The sequence below is a fragment of the Stigmatopora nigra genome, chromosome 6, assembly GCF_051989575.1.
Source record: "Stigmatopora nigra isolate UIUO_SnigA chromosome 6, RoL_Snig_1.1, whole genome shotgun sequence".
In the NCBI taxonomy this organism is placed as follows: Eukaryota; Metazoa; Chordata; class Actinopteri; order Syngnathiformes; family Syngnathidae; genus Stigmatopora; species Stigmatopora nigra.
Genome location: NC_135513.1, coordinates 8,518,984 through 8,539,804, shown reverse-complemented (window position 1 = coordinate 8,539,804; position 20,821 = coordinate 8,518,984). Strand labels below are relative to the sequence as shown.

Below are 20,821 nucleotides of genomic sequence, written 5' to 3'. Positions count from 1 at the left end.
ATCACCGTTATCACCATCAATATTATATTAATATTGTTATTATTATTATTACTATTAATATCCCTACTATTAGTAGTGCAGATCCTACAACGTTGTGCACATAGATTCAGTTGAAACATGACAATCCTCTTGAGACATTTTAAAGCTTAAGTGCCATTGAAGAGAACATGCTGTTTTAATCCATGTATTATTTACATTAAAACTAAATTGCATGATTTCATTTCATAATCCCATATTAGGGATGCCCCCGTTTCGATGACATGATCGGTAATCAGGTTTTATCACGCAATTATAAAAAAAAAACCTAATCGGGTGAAAAAAAGATATTGCTTTTAAGCAGAGGTATCTTATTAAAGTATAAGATTTGATATAAAGTGACAAAGAACAAAAATCATTCAAGATTTAAATGGAATGTTTCATAATAAATATGACTGATAGGCCTATAAGCAAAGGGCTGCACTAAAAAAATCACCAAAATAAACAATTTACATTTTACAATACTTAAAACAAGACTGCATTCTTTACTAGCAAGAGCAGTACCCAAACACAGCAAATTCAGCAAGATTATGTAATATTCTATATATTTTGGTACTGGTATTCCTGGTGCAGAAACCACTTTATGCAGGATTTCATCGCAAGGAACAACCACGCAACATACATCATTGCATACACTGCCTTTATAACCTAAAGATGCAGTTCTCACCTAACGCCTTTAGAGGTCAGCATTTCAACAGAAAAGGTTGAAACCACATTAACTCGCACAAGCTTGTTAAAGAGTGTCAGAATTTCATGATGATCCTCTGCCAACTAGTCAGCATGCACTACCAATAGATTGTCATACCTGTCAACTGGTACGTTCTCGCCGTAATTGGTACAACTGAAAGCCCATTTTTATATTGGTACGCTGTACACATGAAAATGGTACGCTAAACGGTGATTTTGAGAATCGTTCCCGGAAACGCATGTCTGCCAAGTGATATATGTACCGGCGCCTCTGATTGGCTAAAAAAAAAAGATCATGATAAACATTTCGTTTTGTAACACTTTCACCATGTGATTTCCGTTTCCTGTTCCCTTGTTTATGTTTACTTTCATTTTGTTGTTCGTGATTTTTTACAAAAAAGTAAAGTGGTAAGATTTTCCATGTATTTATACATATATGTAAGGGCGAAAACAAAATTTGGTAAGATCACAAATGGTTCGAGGTTGACAGGTATGGATTGTGTGCCCTGGGGGTCCAAAATTTCTGTAGAAAAAAAACATATCTACATACCATAAAATATATAAAATTGGCAGATCAGAGTTTACAGGTTCAGTAAGCAAAGAGACAAAAATATAGCCATCCAATTGCAATATGGCAACTTCAATTGAACAGGTGAGTACAGGAGTGAGAAAGAGAGGAGGGAGGTGGAACAGGAGTGTGAGATGGAGAGGGGGAGAGAGTTGTTTTATTCATGATGGGAGACAGCTTGGGCCTTGCTCTGCTGTTATCTGGTGGCCTGCTACTTCTACACCACCGCGATAGATGCTGCTACCACATTCATCACCTTGACATCGTGCCACACACGCATTTACATGCACACCCTCCCCCGGCGAGTGCATACCCCGTTCCACTTTAGTCCACCTACAGTACATTTCCTCACCTTATTAGCCTGCAAGGGAGGAGAGAAAGAGATTGATCCCCTAACTCATCTCCCTTTCTTCGTGATATATCATTTGTCCTTCTGAATAGAACTCACGAGAATGCCTCCAGAGTGGGGGCTGGAGCTGATGGCCTGTGTCTATAAGCATTTGCCTACAGGAGGATGTTGCCCGCCATTAGTTTGGATTCATGAGCGTGTCGCCATGTCTGTCTGCTTTGCTGACGATCCACTGAGCTCCTGGTTGAAATTCTTTGTATTTATGACATTTTTTATTCATAGCACACGACCAAATTACCGCATCTGAAGCAATTTCTTCTCCAAATGACCATGTGATAACTTATACACCAATTTTCTATGCAGTTTGTCCTCAGCAGAGGCTTTTCTCGCTTAACTTTGGGTAAGAAATGTTGGCGTAATAAACTATTTCATGATGTTATATAAGGAAATTGATTCTCCAGATATGGACAATGGGATAGTCACCAAATTGTGCCACGATTGGTTTCAATTCAATTCAAGAGCATATAACTTAATATGACATTTTTACATTTAACACAATCAGTCATCCTCTCCTTAAAAAACAAATACAAAGCAATTTGAGTGTTTTTTTTGACAATTTGCGAGTGAAACCTTCCAAACATCAGAATGTAAACCTTTTTTTTAATTCAACAACAAAAAAATGACGTGTTCATCAATGTTTTGATCTATTAAGATTTGATTGTGCTCTACCATTCAATAAATATCAGTATATCACTGCACAACGAAAAAAAAGTGGTTTATGCATGTTGATTTGGTCACCAGACACTTAGTGTACCTATTCTATACAAATAATATTTGCCTTTCAGTTGTCTGTAGCTTTCAATAGCTTATGGAGGACGGAATGCAATGAAGGCAACTGTCAGCAGACCCCCACAACAGCCATCTCCCTGCTGTCCTTCAAAATCCCCCTTCATCTCGTTTTTCTCTGTCCAAAATGGTGTCGCTATTGAGCATGAGTAATGTTGTTGTCACCACAGCAAGTCTCCATTTATCAATGTCAGGTGAGAAAGCGGGAGTGTACGCAGAAACCTTGTATAAGTACACTAAAAAGAAGCTGCTTGTGAGAGAAGGCATTTGGAAAATAAACAACAAATATATTTAATAAATAAACAGGCAAACTGGCAATTTAGTTTGAAAACTCATTGGCTGTCAGTGATAATTTAGTCAGTTCTCTGTAGTATAACCAATTTAACAAAAAATATTTTAACAATCTCAAGCATATAATGCCAAATCAATGTATTTATTTCTCCAATCTGCATAAAAAAAATTAAGAAATAAAAAGAAACCCGCGATTATGATCAGCGAGAACATTCTCTTTATTGTTTATGTTGGAAAAACAAGCAAAAAAAGTTTTGTAATTGTCTTTTGTTACAGTTCCAGAGTTCTGTACAGAATAAAAAGAAACAAGCACTGCTTAAGAACAGTCAACTCTCAAACTAGAAAATGAACAGAAAAATATGTTTACAATAGAAATTAGTAGTAAGACATTGTCTGAAGTGCAATGGCATAGCTCAAATGGGTTAAACAGGAAACCAACAGAATTCTAAATAAAAATACTTCTCTATTTTTCCCAACAAACAGTAATTCTTTACAGAGTAGAGACTGTATTATCTGATGTATTTAAACTTGTAAAAACATATTTACAAATAGCCATTATCTTATTTATATATATATATATATATATTTTTTTTCTCATAACCACATACTGTATGTCAGCACCAGTAAAAAAAAACAAATAACACAAAACAATAAACATTAATAATACATTTTTTTTCCTTTTTTTGTGAAATGTTGTCAACAGACTTGGTCCCAGAACACAATGATATTGGCAGGAAGTTGGTCTTCCGTTCAATGCCAGGCTGAAGCGTCACTTCATATATAAAAAAAAAAGACCAGATGACAATGACGCAAACGCGTTTTAGCAACGCACAGACGTCAACGTAAATTTCCAGCTGACAGTGTTGATTTAAAAAAAAAAAAAAAAAAAAAACATTAGAGCCTGCCTGCCTAGCGTCCGCCTAGAAACACAAGTTTGACTGCTTATCACACGAAAGGCTCACATAAAGGGTTTCTTTTAAAGTCCTGATAAAACTTCTACAGAATGAAAACAATTGTAAAACACCGTACAGAGATATAAAGGACTTCAACTCCTTGAACGTGAATATATTTAAACAGCCCCATTTGTGGTTGACAAACCCCCCCCAAAAAAGTCAATAGCTCTTTTAGGGCGCAAGTGTTTACTTTTGTAATTAAAGGGTTGGATGAGAACATATCAACAATCCTAAAAGCAAATGTGGATGGCATAGAGTTGCTTTACAGGGAAGATTTTTTTTTTTGGTTTGTTAATTACAGTGTCATCGTCCAAATGTTCACATTGATGAACTGACAACATATTAACAGTAAGCCACAATGACAAATGACAGCATTAAAAAAGAAAGGGCATCATTTCTTTAAGAAGGGGTAACTTTTGGGCATGTTAAGGTGTTTCATTTTAATATCCTTAAGGTGATGGAAACAGTCTTCTTATCTTTTAACCCCTTAAACTCTATGGCAGCCTTTACAATTTGGAAGAACAAGCAATCACAGAGTCTACTGAATACATCCCAAATGCTCAACAGTGGTGAAAAATCTCCTAGTAAAACGACAGAAAGGTTGCCAACTTGCATTTCTTCACAGTAGTTTTACAGTATAACATTAGTTTTCATTTGTATCATTGCTGTGGTACAGAAGAAACCCCCATGTAATAACAAGCATATGTGTCCTAATGGAAGAGAAGGCTGTGTTGCAAGAGGAGGACACACATTTTCAAAAGACAACCAAAATAAAATAAGGCTAGTTTAAACTGTTTTTGTTGTATTTTTTCTTATTAATTGACAAAGACACAAGAAGCGTAGAAGCAAGAGGTAAAGAAGCAATTCAGATAACAACAAGAGTGGACTTAAAGAGAAGTCACTTGCGGTGTTTGGATACATTCAGTGCCGAGAAATAATTCAGCATTCAGTCAGCCTGAAGTATGCGATGTGGTTTGTGCTACACAGGCAGCGGGCTTATGTCAATTCCTTCTCAAATATCCTACTAAGTTATTATGTATTTTCTTGGTGTTTCTGTAATCTCTATAAAACGGAGTTGTACGAATCTTTTTCAGATTTAAATTTTTTTTTTTAGGGATGCAAGGGCCAACTTGAGAACTTTTATTTGTCGAAAAGCGGATCGGAATAAAGTTGAAAAAGAGTGATTTCAAAATTTAAGTACGAACTCACTGTCGGCAAAAGACGTCCAATCATTGACAGTGATTAACGTTCGCTATCAAGCTCCCCAGTCAAATAAAATGCTGGTTAATCATATAATGATAGCATTTCCATTTTTTTCCATTTTAATTTGTCTCCAACTGTCAATGCCAATAAATGAGTTGAGGGCTATAAGCAAAAAAAATAAAATAGAACACTGAGAAGTATATATATATTTATATTTACTGACTTGGCTGAACACAGAACAATGTACAGCAAGAGCAAAAATGTGTAGAAAATCAGAACCAACATAGCTCAATTTATCAAGTTGGATTATTCTAAATTGGTTTAGCCATCTGATGGTGTAGTGGTTCTCTTGCCTGACTTCGGAGCGGACAAGCATGGGATTGATTCCTGCAAGTGGCGGGGTAATTGTGAGTACAAATGGTTGTCATACAACTGACTGGCGATCAGTCTGGGGTGTAGTCCGTCTTTCGTCTCAAATCGGCTGAATAAGGGGTGTTGAAAATGAATGAAAATGAAATTATTTCGATAAAACTAAATACTCAGTGTTTTAGTTTCCTACATTGGTTTCAACATGTCAGACTACACCCTAGAGTGGTCGCCAGTCAGTCGTATGGCACACAGAGAGACAAACACCCATCCACATTCACAATCATACCACCAAAAGCGGGAATTGAGCCTGCGCCTGTACGCAGCAGAGTCAGGTGGATGTGCATTATGATATTTTCATCAATTTTGGTGGGTCAATAAAAACAGTTGGCCCGCAGGCGCTAGCTTGGACACCTCTGCTGTAAATGAATGTGAGTGAACTTAATTCAGCTGCCTGTTCGTTCTTGTGCGCTTCCACTGTAAATGTGTGAGTATCATCTATAGCCACACACTGGAACAAGATCTTCCCCATTCCACCAAAGAAAAAAAAAAGGGGGGGGTGCTTGGTTGCCTAGCAAAATCAGGCGAGAGCTGAGGCTCGCTCGTGTGGCGAAAGAGATGAACATCATTTGTTCTGTTGTGATGAGCACAATTTCAAGAGCGTAAGGAGTGTTGAGAGCGAGCAATGATTCTCAGGAGGAAAGAGTAGGAATGATGGGAGGGAGGGAGAGAGGGAGGGAGGGGGATGAGAGAAAGAAATCATATGAAAAGGGTGAGGGAGATGGAAGGAAATATCTGTGTGTCAGAGTGTGTGTGTGTTTGGTCGGGCATATTTTGAAGACAGGAAATGGGAGAATTGAGAGTACTTTCTCAGCTTCTCACACACTAGAAAGATCTGAAGTACTGAGCAGGGTGGCACAAACACAAATAAACTGCTGTCTTGAGGGCAACTTTTTCTTCCCCTTCATCACCCTGCTGTGTTCAATCAGCCCCTGCTGAAACTGCGGCTTAAAACGCTGTGTAACCCGCGTTTGCTTCAGAACACTGGAAAAATAATCATTCTTTCCGTTGCCAAGATGGAGAAAAACATTATTTGTTAAAGTTTGGATGGGTTTTCATTAATATGCACATGAAAAAAATGATTCTTAATGCTAACAAGCATGGGATACAAGAACCCGTTTGTGAAATTGCCAAACAAATATACCATCCACCAGTTGAATTGAAGGATCCAGACTCTTTGTGGTCGTCCCCGCCTTTGATTCAAAATCTTGGGCTATTTACAGTATCTCACATAAGTGAATATTTTGTCCCACATTTCTGCGGATATTAACTTGTCTATAAAGGTATTGCTGCATTAATGTCAAAACCAATGGCAGATATAATGAGTACATTTAAAAGTGAAAATGCACAAATTGAGCTAATTTACCCACAGTGGGACTTATAAATGTTTTTTGTAAATTCTTTTGGTTAATGTGACTTAGAAGCCAAAGAATACAGTAGTTATCCAATTTCATATCATTCATTAATGATTGCCATGTGAATAGGTAGCAGGTCTTGTGAAGTATATCCCAAGGAGAATGAAGTCAGTGCTGGTAAATACTGTTGACGACACAAAATATTGACACTTTGAGCATTTTCACTTTTGTTGCCTGTGGTTTACACATTAATGAATGTATTTTGAGGGAACATTAAATACGCACAAATTCATGAAAAGTGAATTGTAGAGTTATTTCTTCAGTATTGTCCCATAGAAACATATACATTTAATATTTGCAGAAATGTTGGGTGTTTTTTCTCACTTTTGTGAGATCCTGTATGTCTCTGGTGTATGTGTTCCCATAGGTGAGGGTTGCTGCTGCAGTTTAAATGTTGATACAATGCAGCGTAGCTTCGAGTGTTGAGCCCAAGCAACTGCCTTGTTGATCTAATGTGACTTATTTGTATCGTTTTATTTGTCTATTTTGTTATGTTATCATGTGCCGCAAAGCACTTTGAATTACTTAGTGTTTAATGGTGCTATGAAAACAAATTTGCCTTGCCTTGCAAAAAAGTATGGCACAATTTAGGGGGGCAGCCTCCTCAGCTTCCGACTGTGGTGCAAAGTGAAGGGACAGTTCGAGTTAACCCTTGTAAACACCAATGAACATCATGCGGCAACCCCCAAGAGGCACGTAAACGTGAAACATAAATATATATATTAAAAAAAAAAAAAAAAAAACCCTATGAACCTAAAAATGAAAACTGAAAAGCCTTTTGGAAATCAAATGCCTGATGACCAAGACAAGTTTAAACAAGTCCACTTTTGCACTTCACCTGGATGACTGGGACTCTGGGCAGACACTAGTTAACAACAGGCTCCTTTCATGTCTTGAAATGTGTACTACATCCAGCAAAAATCCATCCCCAGTTTTCTTGAATGTTATTGGCTGGGAAAAAACTCGTCCATCCAACCATCGCTTGAGTCCAGCTCTGCTCCAGATCCCTCCCCTAATCCAAAGGCTCCTCCATTGGAGGGCCCGCCCCCATATCCATAGGATGACATGTCCTGATTAGCTGTCCTTTGGTAGCCCTGCGTCTGACTCCCCACCCCAATAACCCCAGGTACATATGGTCCACCGCCAGCCCCTAAGCCTGCCCCCCCAGGGCCTGGCCCAAATCCTCCCATTCCAGTCACCCCCGCACCAATCACCCCCTGGTTCAATCCTTGACTCATGACAATGGGACGGGACTGGTTGGTCCTAGGTTGACCACCCATGTGAGTGCCGATCGGGCCACCCATACCAGCTGCTGGGTTGCCCACTCTTGGGTCCATACCTTGAGCCATTACCTGGCCTGGTCCCTGAAAGTGTTGTTTGGCCATGCGTGTGGGTTGCCCCGGCTGCATGCCATAGCCCTGGGCGGAGCTGAACCCCACCCTGTCACCTCCTGCTCCCGTAGTCCTTACGACGCCAGCCCCTATGCCTTGTAAACTCTGACCTTGTTGCTGTGGCCAGCCTCCTCCAGCCATCGGCCCGCCCCCTCCTGGTCCCAGCATACTTTGCAGTCTTTGTGCTTGGGCTTTGGCGTTACTTGGTCCTCTAAGTGGTTGCTGGGTCATGGGGTTAATTAACATCCCTTGTCCACTGTAGCCACCAGCGCCACCTCCTCCGGGGCCCCCAGGCATACCTCCCGGACCTGCGGCCGTCTGCCGCGGTTGCCCTCCAGCTGGGTTGTGCTGCTGCGGAAGCCCGAGCGAGGCCTGGACACTTTGACTCTGGTGTTGCTGTTGATGGATCATTTGGCTCATGGAAGGATTGAGCCCATAGAGAGAACCTTGGTTAGACCCTTGGGTGCTGTAGGGTAGTCCCATGTCAGCTTGGGGCCCTACAGAGCTCCCCTGGCCTTGGACAGAACTCATCTGGACCATCTGTTGTTGATTCTGCTGCTGCTGCTGTTGTTGCAGAAGACGTGCAGCCCGAATGCTCTGAAGAGCTTGGCTCCTGGATGCTAGATCTTGAGGACCTATGAATGAAGTTTTTAAAAAAGTCAGTGCTAGAGAACTAGACAACATTAGTTTAATTACATGAATCATGCAACACAAACCAAAAAAAACATTTTAACTAAAAACTACTGCTAAAGAAGAGAGATATATTGGATGAGCTTCAGTCAAAAACATTGGGATTGCTTATTAGAGGAAATAAATATTTACTGAGAAAATACAGTCAAGTTGTTATATACGATGTACTCTAGAACAACTCTTTGTAAAGTGTTTTACAGATAGGGGATTACCTATCAAAGAGTAGGTAAACATGTTTTCTAGACTAACAATTGCAGTCCTAAAAAAAGCCACATTAAATTCAAATTCTTAAATGTTGTTAGGGTTGGATTTAGGAACACTTTGCTTTTGACGCTTACTAGTGGCAAAACTGTCAAGGTCTTCTAGCGTGGAAATTGCTCTAAATCCTGTAATAAACCCACTTCTGACATTATTCCACTAATCCCTCACCTCACATCTTGGCGTGCAGCAGTAACATTGCAAGGACAAAGAGGATCACACTCCACACTCTCAGGATTTGTGCAGTGAGTAAACGCATGGTACTAATAATGGTAGACATACAAAAAGTGAATATAACGATTACATTTGAGGCTAGAAAAGAGACTAACTGTGATTATTTATTTTGTTGATTCTTTTCAGGAACACAAAAAGTCCCTTTGGGTTTTCTTAATATATTTGGGACTTTCAGTTAGAAATTCTATAATGGCTACAAATTGAATTTCCTCCAACCTCGTTGAATAGTTTTCTCCCTATCATCCTCACACCCACTCTCTGTCACTTTCTGTTGTTCATCCCAGCCTCTCCATGTTCCAGATCATCTACCTATTCTTCTTGTTACCACCCCCCTCCATCCTCTCTCCCACTTCACTCCACTCATCCATCTCTCTGACTTCATCGGAACTCTGGGGGATCCAGGACAGACAAGTTGCCTTGGTAACAGGGCAGAACAGGAGGGAAAAAAATCAACGTTTTTTTTCTTATAAGACACAAAAAGGGAGGCAAAATAATCTAATCTGAATGCTGAGGGGTATATTTGACAGAAACAGATGGAGATAAGGCAGTTTGGATTCACTGTGATGTTCTCAACGTGAACACTAATGTATCCTTTTTGTTCGAGGGCAGTCATTGATTTAAAAAGTGAACAACCTATTGGGTTTACGTTAAGCCTACCATATTTTTTAGACCATAAAAGGCTCCTTTTTTTAATTCTCCCTGCAGCTTTAAAGAAAATATGCTGGTTATGGATTTTTTGGGGGGCCAAATAGCATTATGCTTCCTGGTTTAAAGGCAAACATTTCCTTTATTCATTTTGCTTAATTGTCCCTTAGGGTGCAGTCAGAGTCTCTACCTAGTTAGGGAAAGTGTTCCTTTATGCAACGACACAGTTTTGGAAAATAGATGGTGCCATCAAACACACTCTTAGCTTTGTTGATTAACAATATACTTAATTTTATAGCAACATTAGGCAGTTAGGTGGCCAAGAGATTAGTGCGTCAACCTCAGGGTTCTGGGTTTGATTCCAGGTGGGTCCTTACTGTGTGGAGTTTGCATGTTCTCCCGTGGTTTGCGTGGGGTTTCCCCGGGTACTCCGGTTTCCTTCCACATCCCAAAAACATGCAAGGTAGGCTGGTTGAGCAGTGTGTGTGTGTGTGTGTGTGTGTGTGTGTGTGTGTGTGTGTGTGTGTGTGTGTGTGTGTGTGTGTGACTAGCGTATGTCATCATTTATCTTGTACCTACACAAGGGACTAAAGATGGAAATTAGCCCTTGGCTACAATCTGACATATTTACATATATATGTTCATTAACATGAATATAACTATGTTCATTAGAACGTGCTGTCTCTTTTCAAATAAAGCAAACTCAACTCGGTTGCAATTGATGGGATTTATAATAACCATGGTAAACTAGTATCCAACACATTCCTATTTCACACAGGCTGTGACATTGGTTGCCTTATCGATGTAGGATGAGGACCCTACATATGAACCACGAAAACACAACTGGGTTTGTTGATAAAGTAAATTTGGCCAATAAAGAGATTTTTTATCAAAGATTTTGTATAACAATTTTCTATGTAAATATCACACCTACTGCATGTATGTGTATTTTTCACAGTGAATTTTGAATGGTGCAGAATTTATGGTAAATAAATACCTTTGTTGTGTTATGTGTGAAAAAAAATGTACAGTGCAAGAGTTGGCTTATGTTGATCACCTTGATACTGACTGACTTGAGGGAAGGGATTCCTCTGGCTTTGGCTCAATTGTCTGGGAAGATGCTGCTGTTGGAGCTACACACACATACACATGCAGAGACACAAGCATAATACAAAAATTACAATAAATATACATTAGCAGACCATGCCAAAACAGACATTTGGTGCAAGAAATGTTAATATAGTTAATTTGTTGACCTTTGTGGATGGATAGTAAATGGCGTTACATGATCATACAGTCATTCCATCTTGAATTGAATGTGTTTATTATCATTATGTAAGTATAATGAGATTTAAAGCACTAAAAGTGCTTTCACACTTTATTCTTATTTACCTACAGTTGATGCAGCATCAGGAGCAACATAGGGTTCAGTAACTTGCTGAAGTATACTTAGATGATGTCAACAGGGAAGGGGGAAAGAACCCACAACCTCTGAGCCACAAAGCCCCTGTGGTGTAACTAATATGCATCGTCCCACACGTGGTTTATATCATGTGTACATGTAAAGATGCAGTCCATAAAAAAAGGATAAAGGCAATAAACTAGGCAATTGTAATTGGGAAATAATGCTACTATGTGATCTAGCTTGAGATGTTTGAACAAATTGATTTTCTATGGCTGAACAGTTAATGCCTAAGAAGCTGAAGTAAGAGACCATCCTATTTGTTGGGCTGTGAGAGGTACTGTAGTTCTATAGAGACACCAAACCTCAGCGGGTGTTTCTTCCTGACCAATATTCAAGTACATGTGTACATCTTTGCAGATCAAATTAAAAATTCACATTATGGGTGGTGACTTCAGAGTCCGAGACTGGTTAATATTTAATTCGCTAACCAAGAAAGACGTCAAAAGAAAAACAGCATATTATCACAGCAGGTGGCAAATTCAATGAACATAAACGCGCTCACATGCAGGAGAGATGAAAAGGAAATTATGAAATGGAGACCACAGCAGGGTAATTAGACATGTGACTAGCCAACAGTAGGTTATGTCAGTAGGCTGCTCTTATATGCAGACCAAAGTACACTTGTATTGTATAAATGAAAAATTCAGACAATAGGAATAATCCAATGTTCTGATGACTACATGCTGTAGAGAACCAAACCACAGGCCTTAATGAAACGCTTACCTGTTCAGCCAGTAGTTGTTGCTGCTGCTGCTGCCTCTGCTCTCTGAAGAGCTGTTGCTTTTGTTGCTCCATCATGTGCATCTGCACCCTCTTCTCTTGCTCCATCGCCATCATCTGTTTCATCATGGCTGCCTGTTGCTGACTACCCACATATCCCGGAGGTGGACCTGACCCCTGGTTGGGCCCCACCCCTGAGGCCACCCCGCTGGCAGGGTGAGGAGGAGGGATGGCACCAGGTGGTCGGGACATTCCCACTACACCTTGCTCCTACAGAGACAGAGGAAAGAAGTTGTCAGTTCAAATTTGAGCACAACAGTATTGAAATGGGCAAAAACAAAAGACAGATGCGCCTGCCCCCAGAGTTGTGATGGTGGCCTCATATTGGAAAGCACTGGGTCACGCTGCATGCGTCAAGTTAGGTTCCATTGATGATCTGAAGTATTAAGTGGGTGTTCATCTGTTTGTTTTGCTATGTAATAGCCTCTTAACAGATTGCATGAATTGTTAAAAGATCAAACCCATCTGTTAGACAGAAACACATTTTATGTGGTGAAATGATTTGTTTGTATATTGTGTTGATCGTTGGTTCTAAAATATGGTCACCCTGGAACGCGCATTTTCTTATTGTCACAAAGTCATGAACCACTTTTACACTGTTGAAGACATTTGAAAATTGTTGTTTTAAAATCAATAAAAATAATCGATATATTCTTCAATATGACCATACTTGCTAACATGCCAAGATTTTTTTTGGGAGGATCTTATTAATAACCTCAAAATGAACATGACAATTGAGTGAAAAAGTAATAGCTTGGCATTGATCTCTTCTTTTTGTAAAATGAAGTATGAGTATCGTAAATTTTAAGATTTGGAGGTGCTGATTCTCATCCCGACTGCTTCACACTCGGTTGAGCTTCAGCGAGAATTGGAGATTACAGTTTACGGTTTGATGAAGCCAACAGAACCATAACATCTGCAAAAAGCAGGGATGCAATACTGAGGCCAGCAAACTGGAACCCCTCAACGACATGGCTGCGTCTAGAATCTAGACAGAGAATATCTCTAGACATTCTATCTAAAAAAGTAATGAACAAAATCGGTGATATAAGACAGCCTTGGTGGAGTTCAACCCCCACGATTTACGGCTCTTAAACACCAGGCGGACCAGACTCTGACACCGGTTAAGTGATTGTTTTTAAGTGATATCGTTCCAATCATTAAATATATGTGCGTTTTTTTATGGCAAAATATGATGCCTAAAACGTGCACAATACAACAGATATTGAGCCAATATTTTCCATAAAACATAGAAAGAAAGTTCAGGTATCATGAGCCACATCATCTTTTACCTTTACAATGGAGCAATTGTTGGTCCGCACTGCATATATTATCACCTTATTAGCATATATGGAGTACTACCTTCTGCACTTAGGAATATGCTACTATCCAAGAGGATAACTAGCTCAGCAGGTGAGTGTATATGAATTTCTTTGAGCTTGATAGCTGACCTGGAAATGGATGTTGCCTATACCTCCTAGCTAGAGAAGCAATGGGGGTCCAAAAGCAAAAGGAGGTGTTTGCTTATTAAATTCTATCCACACTGTCCCTCACACAATTCGACGACAAAGCACATGTGTAAGTGCTGGTGTAGCAAGAAGACACATGAGGGATTAGGCTTCAACCTCATAAAACTGATGCTCCATAAGATGTACTCTGTATACGATAGCAAATAAATGGTGGAGAAACAACAAACGTCTTTTTTAAAGAGAGAGACTGATTGATGCAAGGGCGGCCCGGTGAAACGAGTGGTTAGCGCGTCGGCCTCACAGGTCAAGGGTCTTGGGTTCAAATCCAGGTCATGTCCATCTATGTGCAGTTTGCATGTTCTCCCCGGGCTTGAATGGGTTTTCTCCCACATTCCAAAGACATGCATGGTAGGCTGATTGGACACTCTAAATTGCCCCAAGGTATGGGTGTGAGTAGGCATGGTTGTTCGTCTCCTTGTGCCCTGCGATCGCCTGGCCACCAATTCAGGGTGTCCCCTGGCTCTAGTCCGGAGTCAGCTGGGATAGGCTCCAGCACCCCCACAACGCTAATGAGGATAAAGCAGTTTAGAAAATGAGATGAGATGAGAAAATGAGATGAAATGATTGACGCACTTAGCTACATTCCTCATTAACTAGATCAGTTGCACCACATTTAAGCAGGAGGTAAAATGAGTAGTTCAAACGCTAACCAACAGGTGGCACTGGTGACCTTTAAATGTGTGTGTTCATATGAGGGGATGTGTGTGTATGTGTGTCAATGGTTTCTTCTTAGCAGATGGCTCAATCATGACTGCTCTGATCTACGATTCTGCCGTCTCCCCCACACACCACCTTTCTTCCACATCCCCGCAAACCCGCCATAAAAATCGTCTCCACTCCTTTGCAATATTTTGTAAAACACAGGGCACCCAGGGTACCTCCATTGTTTTGAGTATATATGTGGAATATATAGGTACACCACACATACAATAGGAAGCTAATGCAATAAAAAATGGAGTGTATTACATGTCAAAAAGGCTGACAAAGGATGTAAGAAAGATGGCATCTGAGAAGGGGCGAGACAAGAAGATCCGCTTTTGAGTGCGGAAGAGTATAAACGGTGACCTCGTGAAGAAGAAAGCAACAGTTGCTGCGGCAAGACCAGATGGCTCTTGGATCAGAAGCTACGGTTGCTGTTCGTGGTCGCCCTTCACAACAGTAGAAACACACTTACGCAAGGATCTCGAATCTGTATGATGTAGATATTCTACTTGAAATTTCTGAAACATATTTATCTCTGAATGTGCACTTCCATCAAGTGGATATTCTTTCCACTTTTCGCAGATGTTTTGTCACCTTTGGTTGTTTGTCCCCTCAAACATTCTGTCACCTCTGCACCATTCAACAGAAATGGGTCAATACCTATTGAGGCTGCTGTGTACATAAGTCAAGTTGCCAAGTTGTTGCAGGAAAAGACGATAGGATGTGGTTAAAAAAGGTGTGTCACAGGTTCCTTGTGGAGAATGTAAGGGTGTGTGTTTATGTGTGCCTATACTAGGCAAAATGTGTTCTTGTGTGCGGGAGAGGCTGTCAATTCTATTGGGTTAGGAGGCATGCAGAGCCCAAGCAATTACATTACATGTGAAGCAAGCTGGTTTATAGGTGAGGGTGTCTGGTGAAGGAGGTAGTTCAATTTATAGGTATGTATGTGTCAACGGTGCAGAAAAGGGTCTTTTGGTTGGCTGTGGAAAAGGGCTGTTTTGTGCAAACAAATTGATGAACAGCATAGTACCAGTAAAGGCAGGACGCATGGGAAGGTACGTCTTGGGAGGCACTTGCAAGTTGGCCACGTTAACGTTAAGGCACGAGTAGTTTCTTGTTGACTCAAGTTCAAAAAGGACTGGATGTCTGCTTACTGTTAGCAAAATCATGTTCTCTCTGTGAAAAATGTAGACGGTGTATCCAGAAAATGTTGTTTGAGATTGAATTTAATTAACTTAAATATTTGAGGAGTGATGGTCCGGGAGGGGAGATGTTAGCACATCGGGCTCACGGATCTGGGGTTGAGGGTTCGATCACAGCACAGTCCTCATTGAGTTGCATGTTCTCCCGGGAGCATACATAGGTTTCCTACAACATCCCAAAACCTGCATGATAGGCTGGGTGAACACTTTAAATTGCTCCTCGATATGAGTGTGAGCGTGAAGGGTTGTACGTTTCGTGCCCTGTGATTGGCTGGCCACCGATTGAGCTTACTTCAGCACATCTTAAGGTCCGTCTTCAATTTCGACAGGACGACTGCACTGTTTTAAGGAGATTATGACTGGGGCCATGTATTGTGATTTTGGGGAACAACCTCCTTTTCTCAGTCAGACTATTGAAGACGGGTCATGGCTGTGTCTTCCAACATGACCTGAAGTGCAGTCAGGAAAACCAAGAAGCGGCTCTCTAAGCAGCATGGCGTGGCCTAACCAGTCAACAGACCTATAGTCAATATAAACTCTTTGGAGAAGGCTCAAACTCTGTGTTTCTCAACTACAGCGAAGAAACCTAACTGATGTGTGTTGAGGAGTGTGTGCAAACCTGGTGAAAAACTAGAGGAAACATTTGACGTCTGTAATTGCAAACAACAGCTACTGCACCAAATATTATTGTTGGTTTTCATAACTGTTCAAATACTGTACCACAAAAATAAATTGTTTAAAAAAATCATACTTCAGATCCCTCCATGATTTCTAAGTGGCAGAACTTGCAATATAGCAGTGCAAACACATACATAACATACATATTCATAATAATAAGAAAGCAAAAGCCATTGTAACGAACCTAATGTAAAGATTATATCCACCCACTGTCTCTAACACCTCCTCTTCACATACTCACATAGTAAATTTCTCCCCCGAAGAGAGTTATATTTAAACTGTTGGAGAGCCGCCTTGTTCCCCACAGTGGTCTGTTTAATCTCTAACATCTCGGTTCTCTAAACCTGATTTGGCCTATTTCTGAACTACACATACAGTGAATGTGCTATATGCCTAAGAAAATACTACTACTAAATTTTTTTTTTTAAATCAACCTGCTTCTAAGGAGCATAGCTGCCTAGCATTGGATTTTAAAGCATCAAATGCCAAAAATAATTTGAACTCGAAAACGGTGACCATGTTTCTCACTAAACATGACTGTTTTCATTAAAATATCCAGTTGAATTTCGGCCATATTTTTATTCTCGTTTTGCCCAGAAGTCTACCATAATCTGCCGGTTATAAAAGTATCCTGTATCATACAGGATAAGTGACTTCTCTTCCCACTTCCCTGTGCAATGCAAGCAAATCCCAAGCACTTGATCTGAGTGTCTACAGAAAAGCAAGGCCCATAAAACTAGGTAACAACACCCTTTTTACGTATTTTCAGTGGTGAAGGTAGCACTCCTTTAGAGAGCCATTAAATTGTTCTTGTTGTCTTGTATAGTGGACTTGTGCATGTGGCGCATGCAGCAGACATTAAACTCAACGAAACACAACTGTCCTTTCTACCAAAATCTGTAGCTGTTTTAATTTTAATAAAAGCCATTAGGTTGAAAACCGTTGCTTAGTTGTGATATAAAAGTAGAGAAACATGAGGGGAGTGCACTTCCAGACCCCATTTTTAACACTAAACATTTGCTAAACATTTCAATAACGATATGCAGCCAGCTGGATATACGGTTTGAAAATATTGTGGAAAAAAGGTCATTACGTGAAGATGCGGGATGAAATAGGGTATTTTGGAAACGCGACCTCTATTGAGGTGAATGGCCACGAAGTTCACCTCAACATCAGGTGGACTGCAATGCGGCATCGCGTATAAGTGGTTATTTCTTGCTGTACATTGGACATTTCCAAAGAAATTTGTGTGAGGATGAGAGAGAGGTGGGAAGGAGGGTGCTTTGGAGTGAGAGGAGTTTGGCGTCGAACTGCTCCTCGCTGCGAAACAGATTTGGTCTATTTGTAGGTGAACACATTTTGAAAGTTGATTGAAGTCAAGGCATATTTATCGGTAGAGCACAATTCAAGGCAAGTTCATTCATAGTGCTTTACCTGGCATAAAAGTCACAACAGACATTTAAAAACAGGCGTCACACTAACTGGAGCCAAGTGCGCATTACACTACTTTACACCTCAGGCCTTGTGAGTGCATAGTGAGGCACAACAATAGTATACATACATTCATCCATTCACAGAAGGGAATAATCCTGTCAAGTAAGTGGAATATATCAAAATATTGGTCCATATTGAGATGTGTTGAGATGGCACTGCAACTTGCCAATTGCTAGTAGGTAATAACAAAAAGAAGGGTAACAAGTGTCCCACAAGGGGAAGCCACTTCTCAGTCTTCATTAAAATTTCTTCTAGCGTGCAAGTTTTAGGAATGTAGGAGGAGACCGGAGTACTTGGAGAAAACCCACACAAGCCCAGGGAGAATATGCAAACCCTACACAGTGAGGACTCACCTGGGATCAAACCCTCGACCCCATAACTGTGAGGTCGGCGCACTAACCACCTGTTCACCTGTGAGAAAGCTATTTTGGCTAAAATAGTGAATGTTTTTTTTCATTTGTTTGTTTTTTAAACTATAATTAAGAGTAGTCACCACATGCCATGGAGGTTTTTACATTTTACAATAAGTGATTACAAAACATCACAATTAAATTATATTTACATATTGGTAGGACTTTTTGTAGACAGGAAATCAAACTTCTGTCAGTTTGTCCCAGGAACAAAAAATTAATTGCCATTCACATTAGTTCATGTACCTTTCCGGGTATCCTCACAAGGGCCTGCAAGGGTGCTGGAGCCTAACTATGGGCAGTAGGTGCAGTACACACTGAATTGGGGCCAACGAATCACAGGAGAAAAGGAGACAAACAACTATCTCACTCTCATACATAGGGGAACATTTGGAGTGTTAAATCAGCCAGCCATGCATGTTTTTGGCATGTGGGAGGAAACCAGACTATCTGGAGAAAACCCACGCATTACAGGGAGAACGTGACAACTCCCTACAGGAAAGCCGGAGCTGAGGACTGAACCCTAAATATCAGAACCAAGAGACCACCACAACCACCTTGTGCAACCAGTTCTATGAATTGAAATATAAACTTTGGAGATTGATTAGCTAGCGTTGTACACATTTTCTGAAGATAGTATTAAGGTTAGCCAAGATGTGTTGTACTTTTGGGTCTCCCATACAGTACAAAGCAGGCACACAGAAGTACATGCAAAAGACACTAATAATTGGTGGGAATGATGAACATATGTTGATTGAATGCTGGTCAATGTAATATTTAATACCTCTGATAGACTGAAGCAGTCTATTGGTGGAGCTTTGTTCAAAGATTGTTTGCAATTGGCTTATTAACAAGATGTGACAGAAGGTGGAATATGACACACCGAGGACCAAAGTAAATCATTTTCATAATGCAAGTAAGAAAAAGAGAACAGAGAGGATGAGATCACTGGTGACCGACCGGCAAGTGCTTGTGGTGACCGAATGAATGTACCACCCTAAGAGGGACCAGGTGCTACAGTAAATCACCTTGGATACGGTCACCATGGAAGACACACTCAGATTTTGAGTGTGTGCTTGAAAAAGCCACAGAAATCTGCATGCATTTCAGATACATTCATAGTGCGTGTGGTGGTTGGAGCGGATGCGTTGTAGAAAGAGAGAGATTAATGTGTTTGCAGGTAATCTAATTCTGTTGGCTGAAAAAGGTATATGTGAGCTCCATCTCAGAGTCACGCCAGTTGAACTGCTCTTCTTTTTTCCTCCTCTTCTCTTTTACCCATCCTTGTGTGTGTCGGTCTTTATGAAGAGCTATCTTTATATCATTGCCAGCATTATTGCAAGTGCAGACATGCAAAGCTGCAAAGTGTATTGCGGGAAATATGCAGAGCGACTAGGAGCGGCCAATAAACAGAAAAGCAAAAGAGAACAAATGTTTGTGCGGTACCACACCATGGGTATTTCAGTTCTTTACAGAGAGAATCACTGGATCAGCCTCATTACACGGCTAGTAGTGGAGGTAGAGAAATGCTCCAGTGTCCATTCTCAGATCTCTATTTTCCTCCCTTCATCTGCCTTGTTAGGACATGACACGTTTCCTCTCCAATTTCCTCTTTGACTGTCTCACTAAATGTTGTGTCCCAGGTTTTTTCTTTTGTTTCTATTTTCCCCTCTACCTCTTTCCTCCTCTTAAAATGTCCTTTCCAATCTGTCTATCATTCATATCCATTTTGCAAGAGTGTAGTCTCTCCTTTTCTTATATCTCTCTTAAGATACAGCTTCATTTCTCCCCCGTGCGCCACCCTTTCTCCCCCATTCTCTTTTTCCTCTTCAGCCACCTTCCAAGTCTTTCTGCTTTTGTAAACCCCAAGACAGCAGGACAGATCTCTCACTTTTTATTTACTCTCTCACTTTGGGTCCACCGCCTTTGTCTTCCAGTTTGTTTAGCTAGACTGCAGATCATCTCACTTTATTCCTACGGATTATGGCCATTTTGATAACCTTGCCTTTTCTATTTACCGCTTTCCTCTCTTGGTTGGCCAGGCAACCTCCACCTCGCTTTGTCTCTCCCTCCATCTCTTCCTCTCTAAATGTGTCTCTGCCTCTGTCATAGACCCCTCATTACAGCTCCTCCTCCTCCCCTCCTCTCCTTTCTCGCCCTCTCCCTCTCTCCAGAGAAGCCATTAGGTGCTGCTGTGAGGCTATCACTCTTGCTCTCTCCTTCTCTTTTTCTTTCTCTAGCCGTGGTCTCAGGGCAATAGCCCCCCCCACCCCCTCTCCCTCTTTTTTTCTCCCTGCTGCATTCCTCCTCAGCCTCTCCATCTCTCGCTTCCTGTCTTTCTTCAGGCACAGCTATTCTCTCCCTCCTTCTCACGCCTTTACATCACTGCTCGCTCTTCCGCAACTATCCGTTGTACCTCTTTCCATCTTGATTCCTTCCACCCCTTTGTCTGCCCCCCCACCTTTCCCTGCATTCTGCTGTAATCCATTGAGATAGACTACTTCTATACCCTCTGCATGTAAATGAAGAGAATGGCACATGGCATATTTGAATTCAATTTGTTTCCATT

General features: G+C 40.7%; 1 protein-coding gene across 1 annotated transcript in view; it reads right to left on the bottom strand.

Moving 5' to 3' along the window:
* Nucleotides 1–6,642: 6,642 nt before the first annotated feature.
* Nucleotides 6,643–20,821, bottom strand: part of maml3 (mastermind-like transcriptional coactivator 3) — a 60,912-nt gene continuing 46,733 nt past the window's right edge. The window contains exons 4-6 of the mRNA XM_077719206.1: nt 12,181–12,447; nt 11,050–11,125; nt 6,643–8,800 (exon numbers count right to left, since the gene is read on the bottom strand). Of these exons, the coding sequence (XP_077575332.1) occupies nt 7,719–8,800; nt 11,050–11,125; nt 12,181–12,447 (1,425 nt within the window). The 3' untranslated portion in view covers nt 6,643–7,718. The remainder of the gene's footprint in view (nt 8,801–11,049; nt 11,126–12,180; nt 12,448–20,821) is intronic.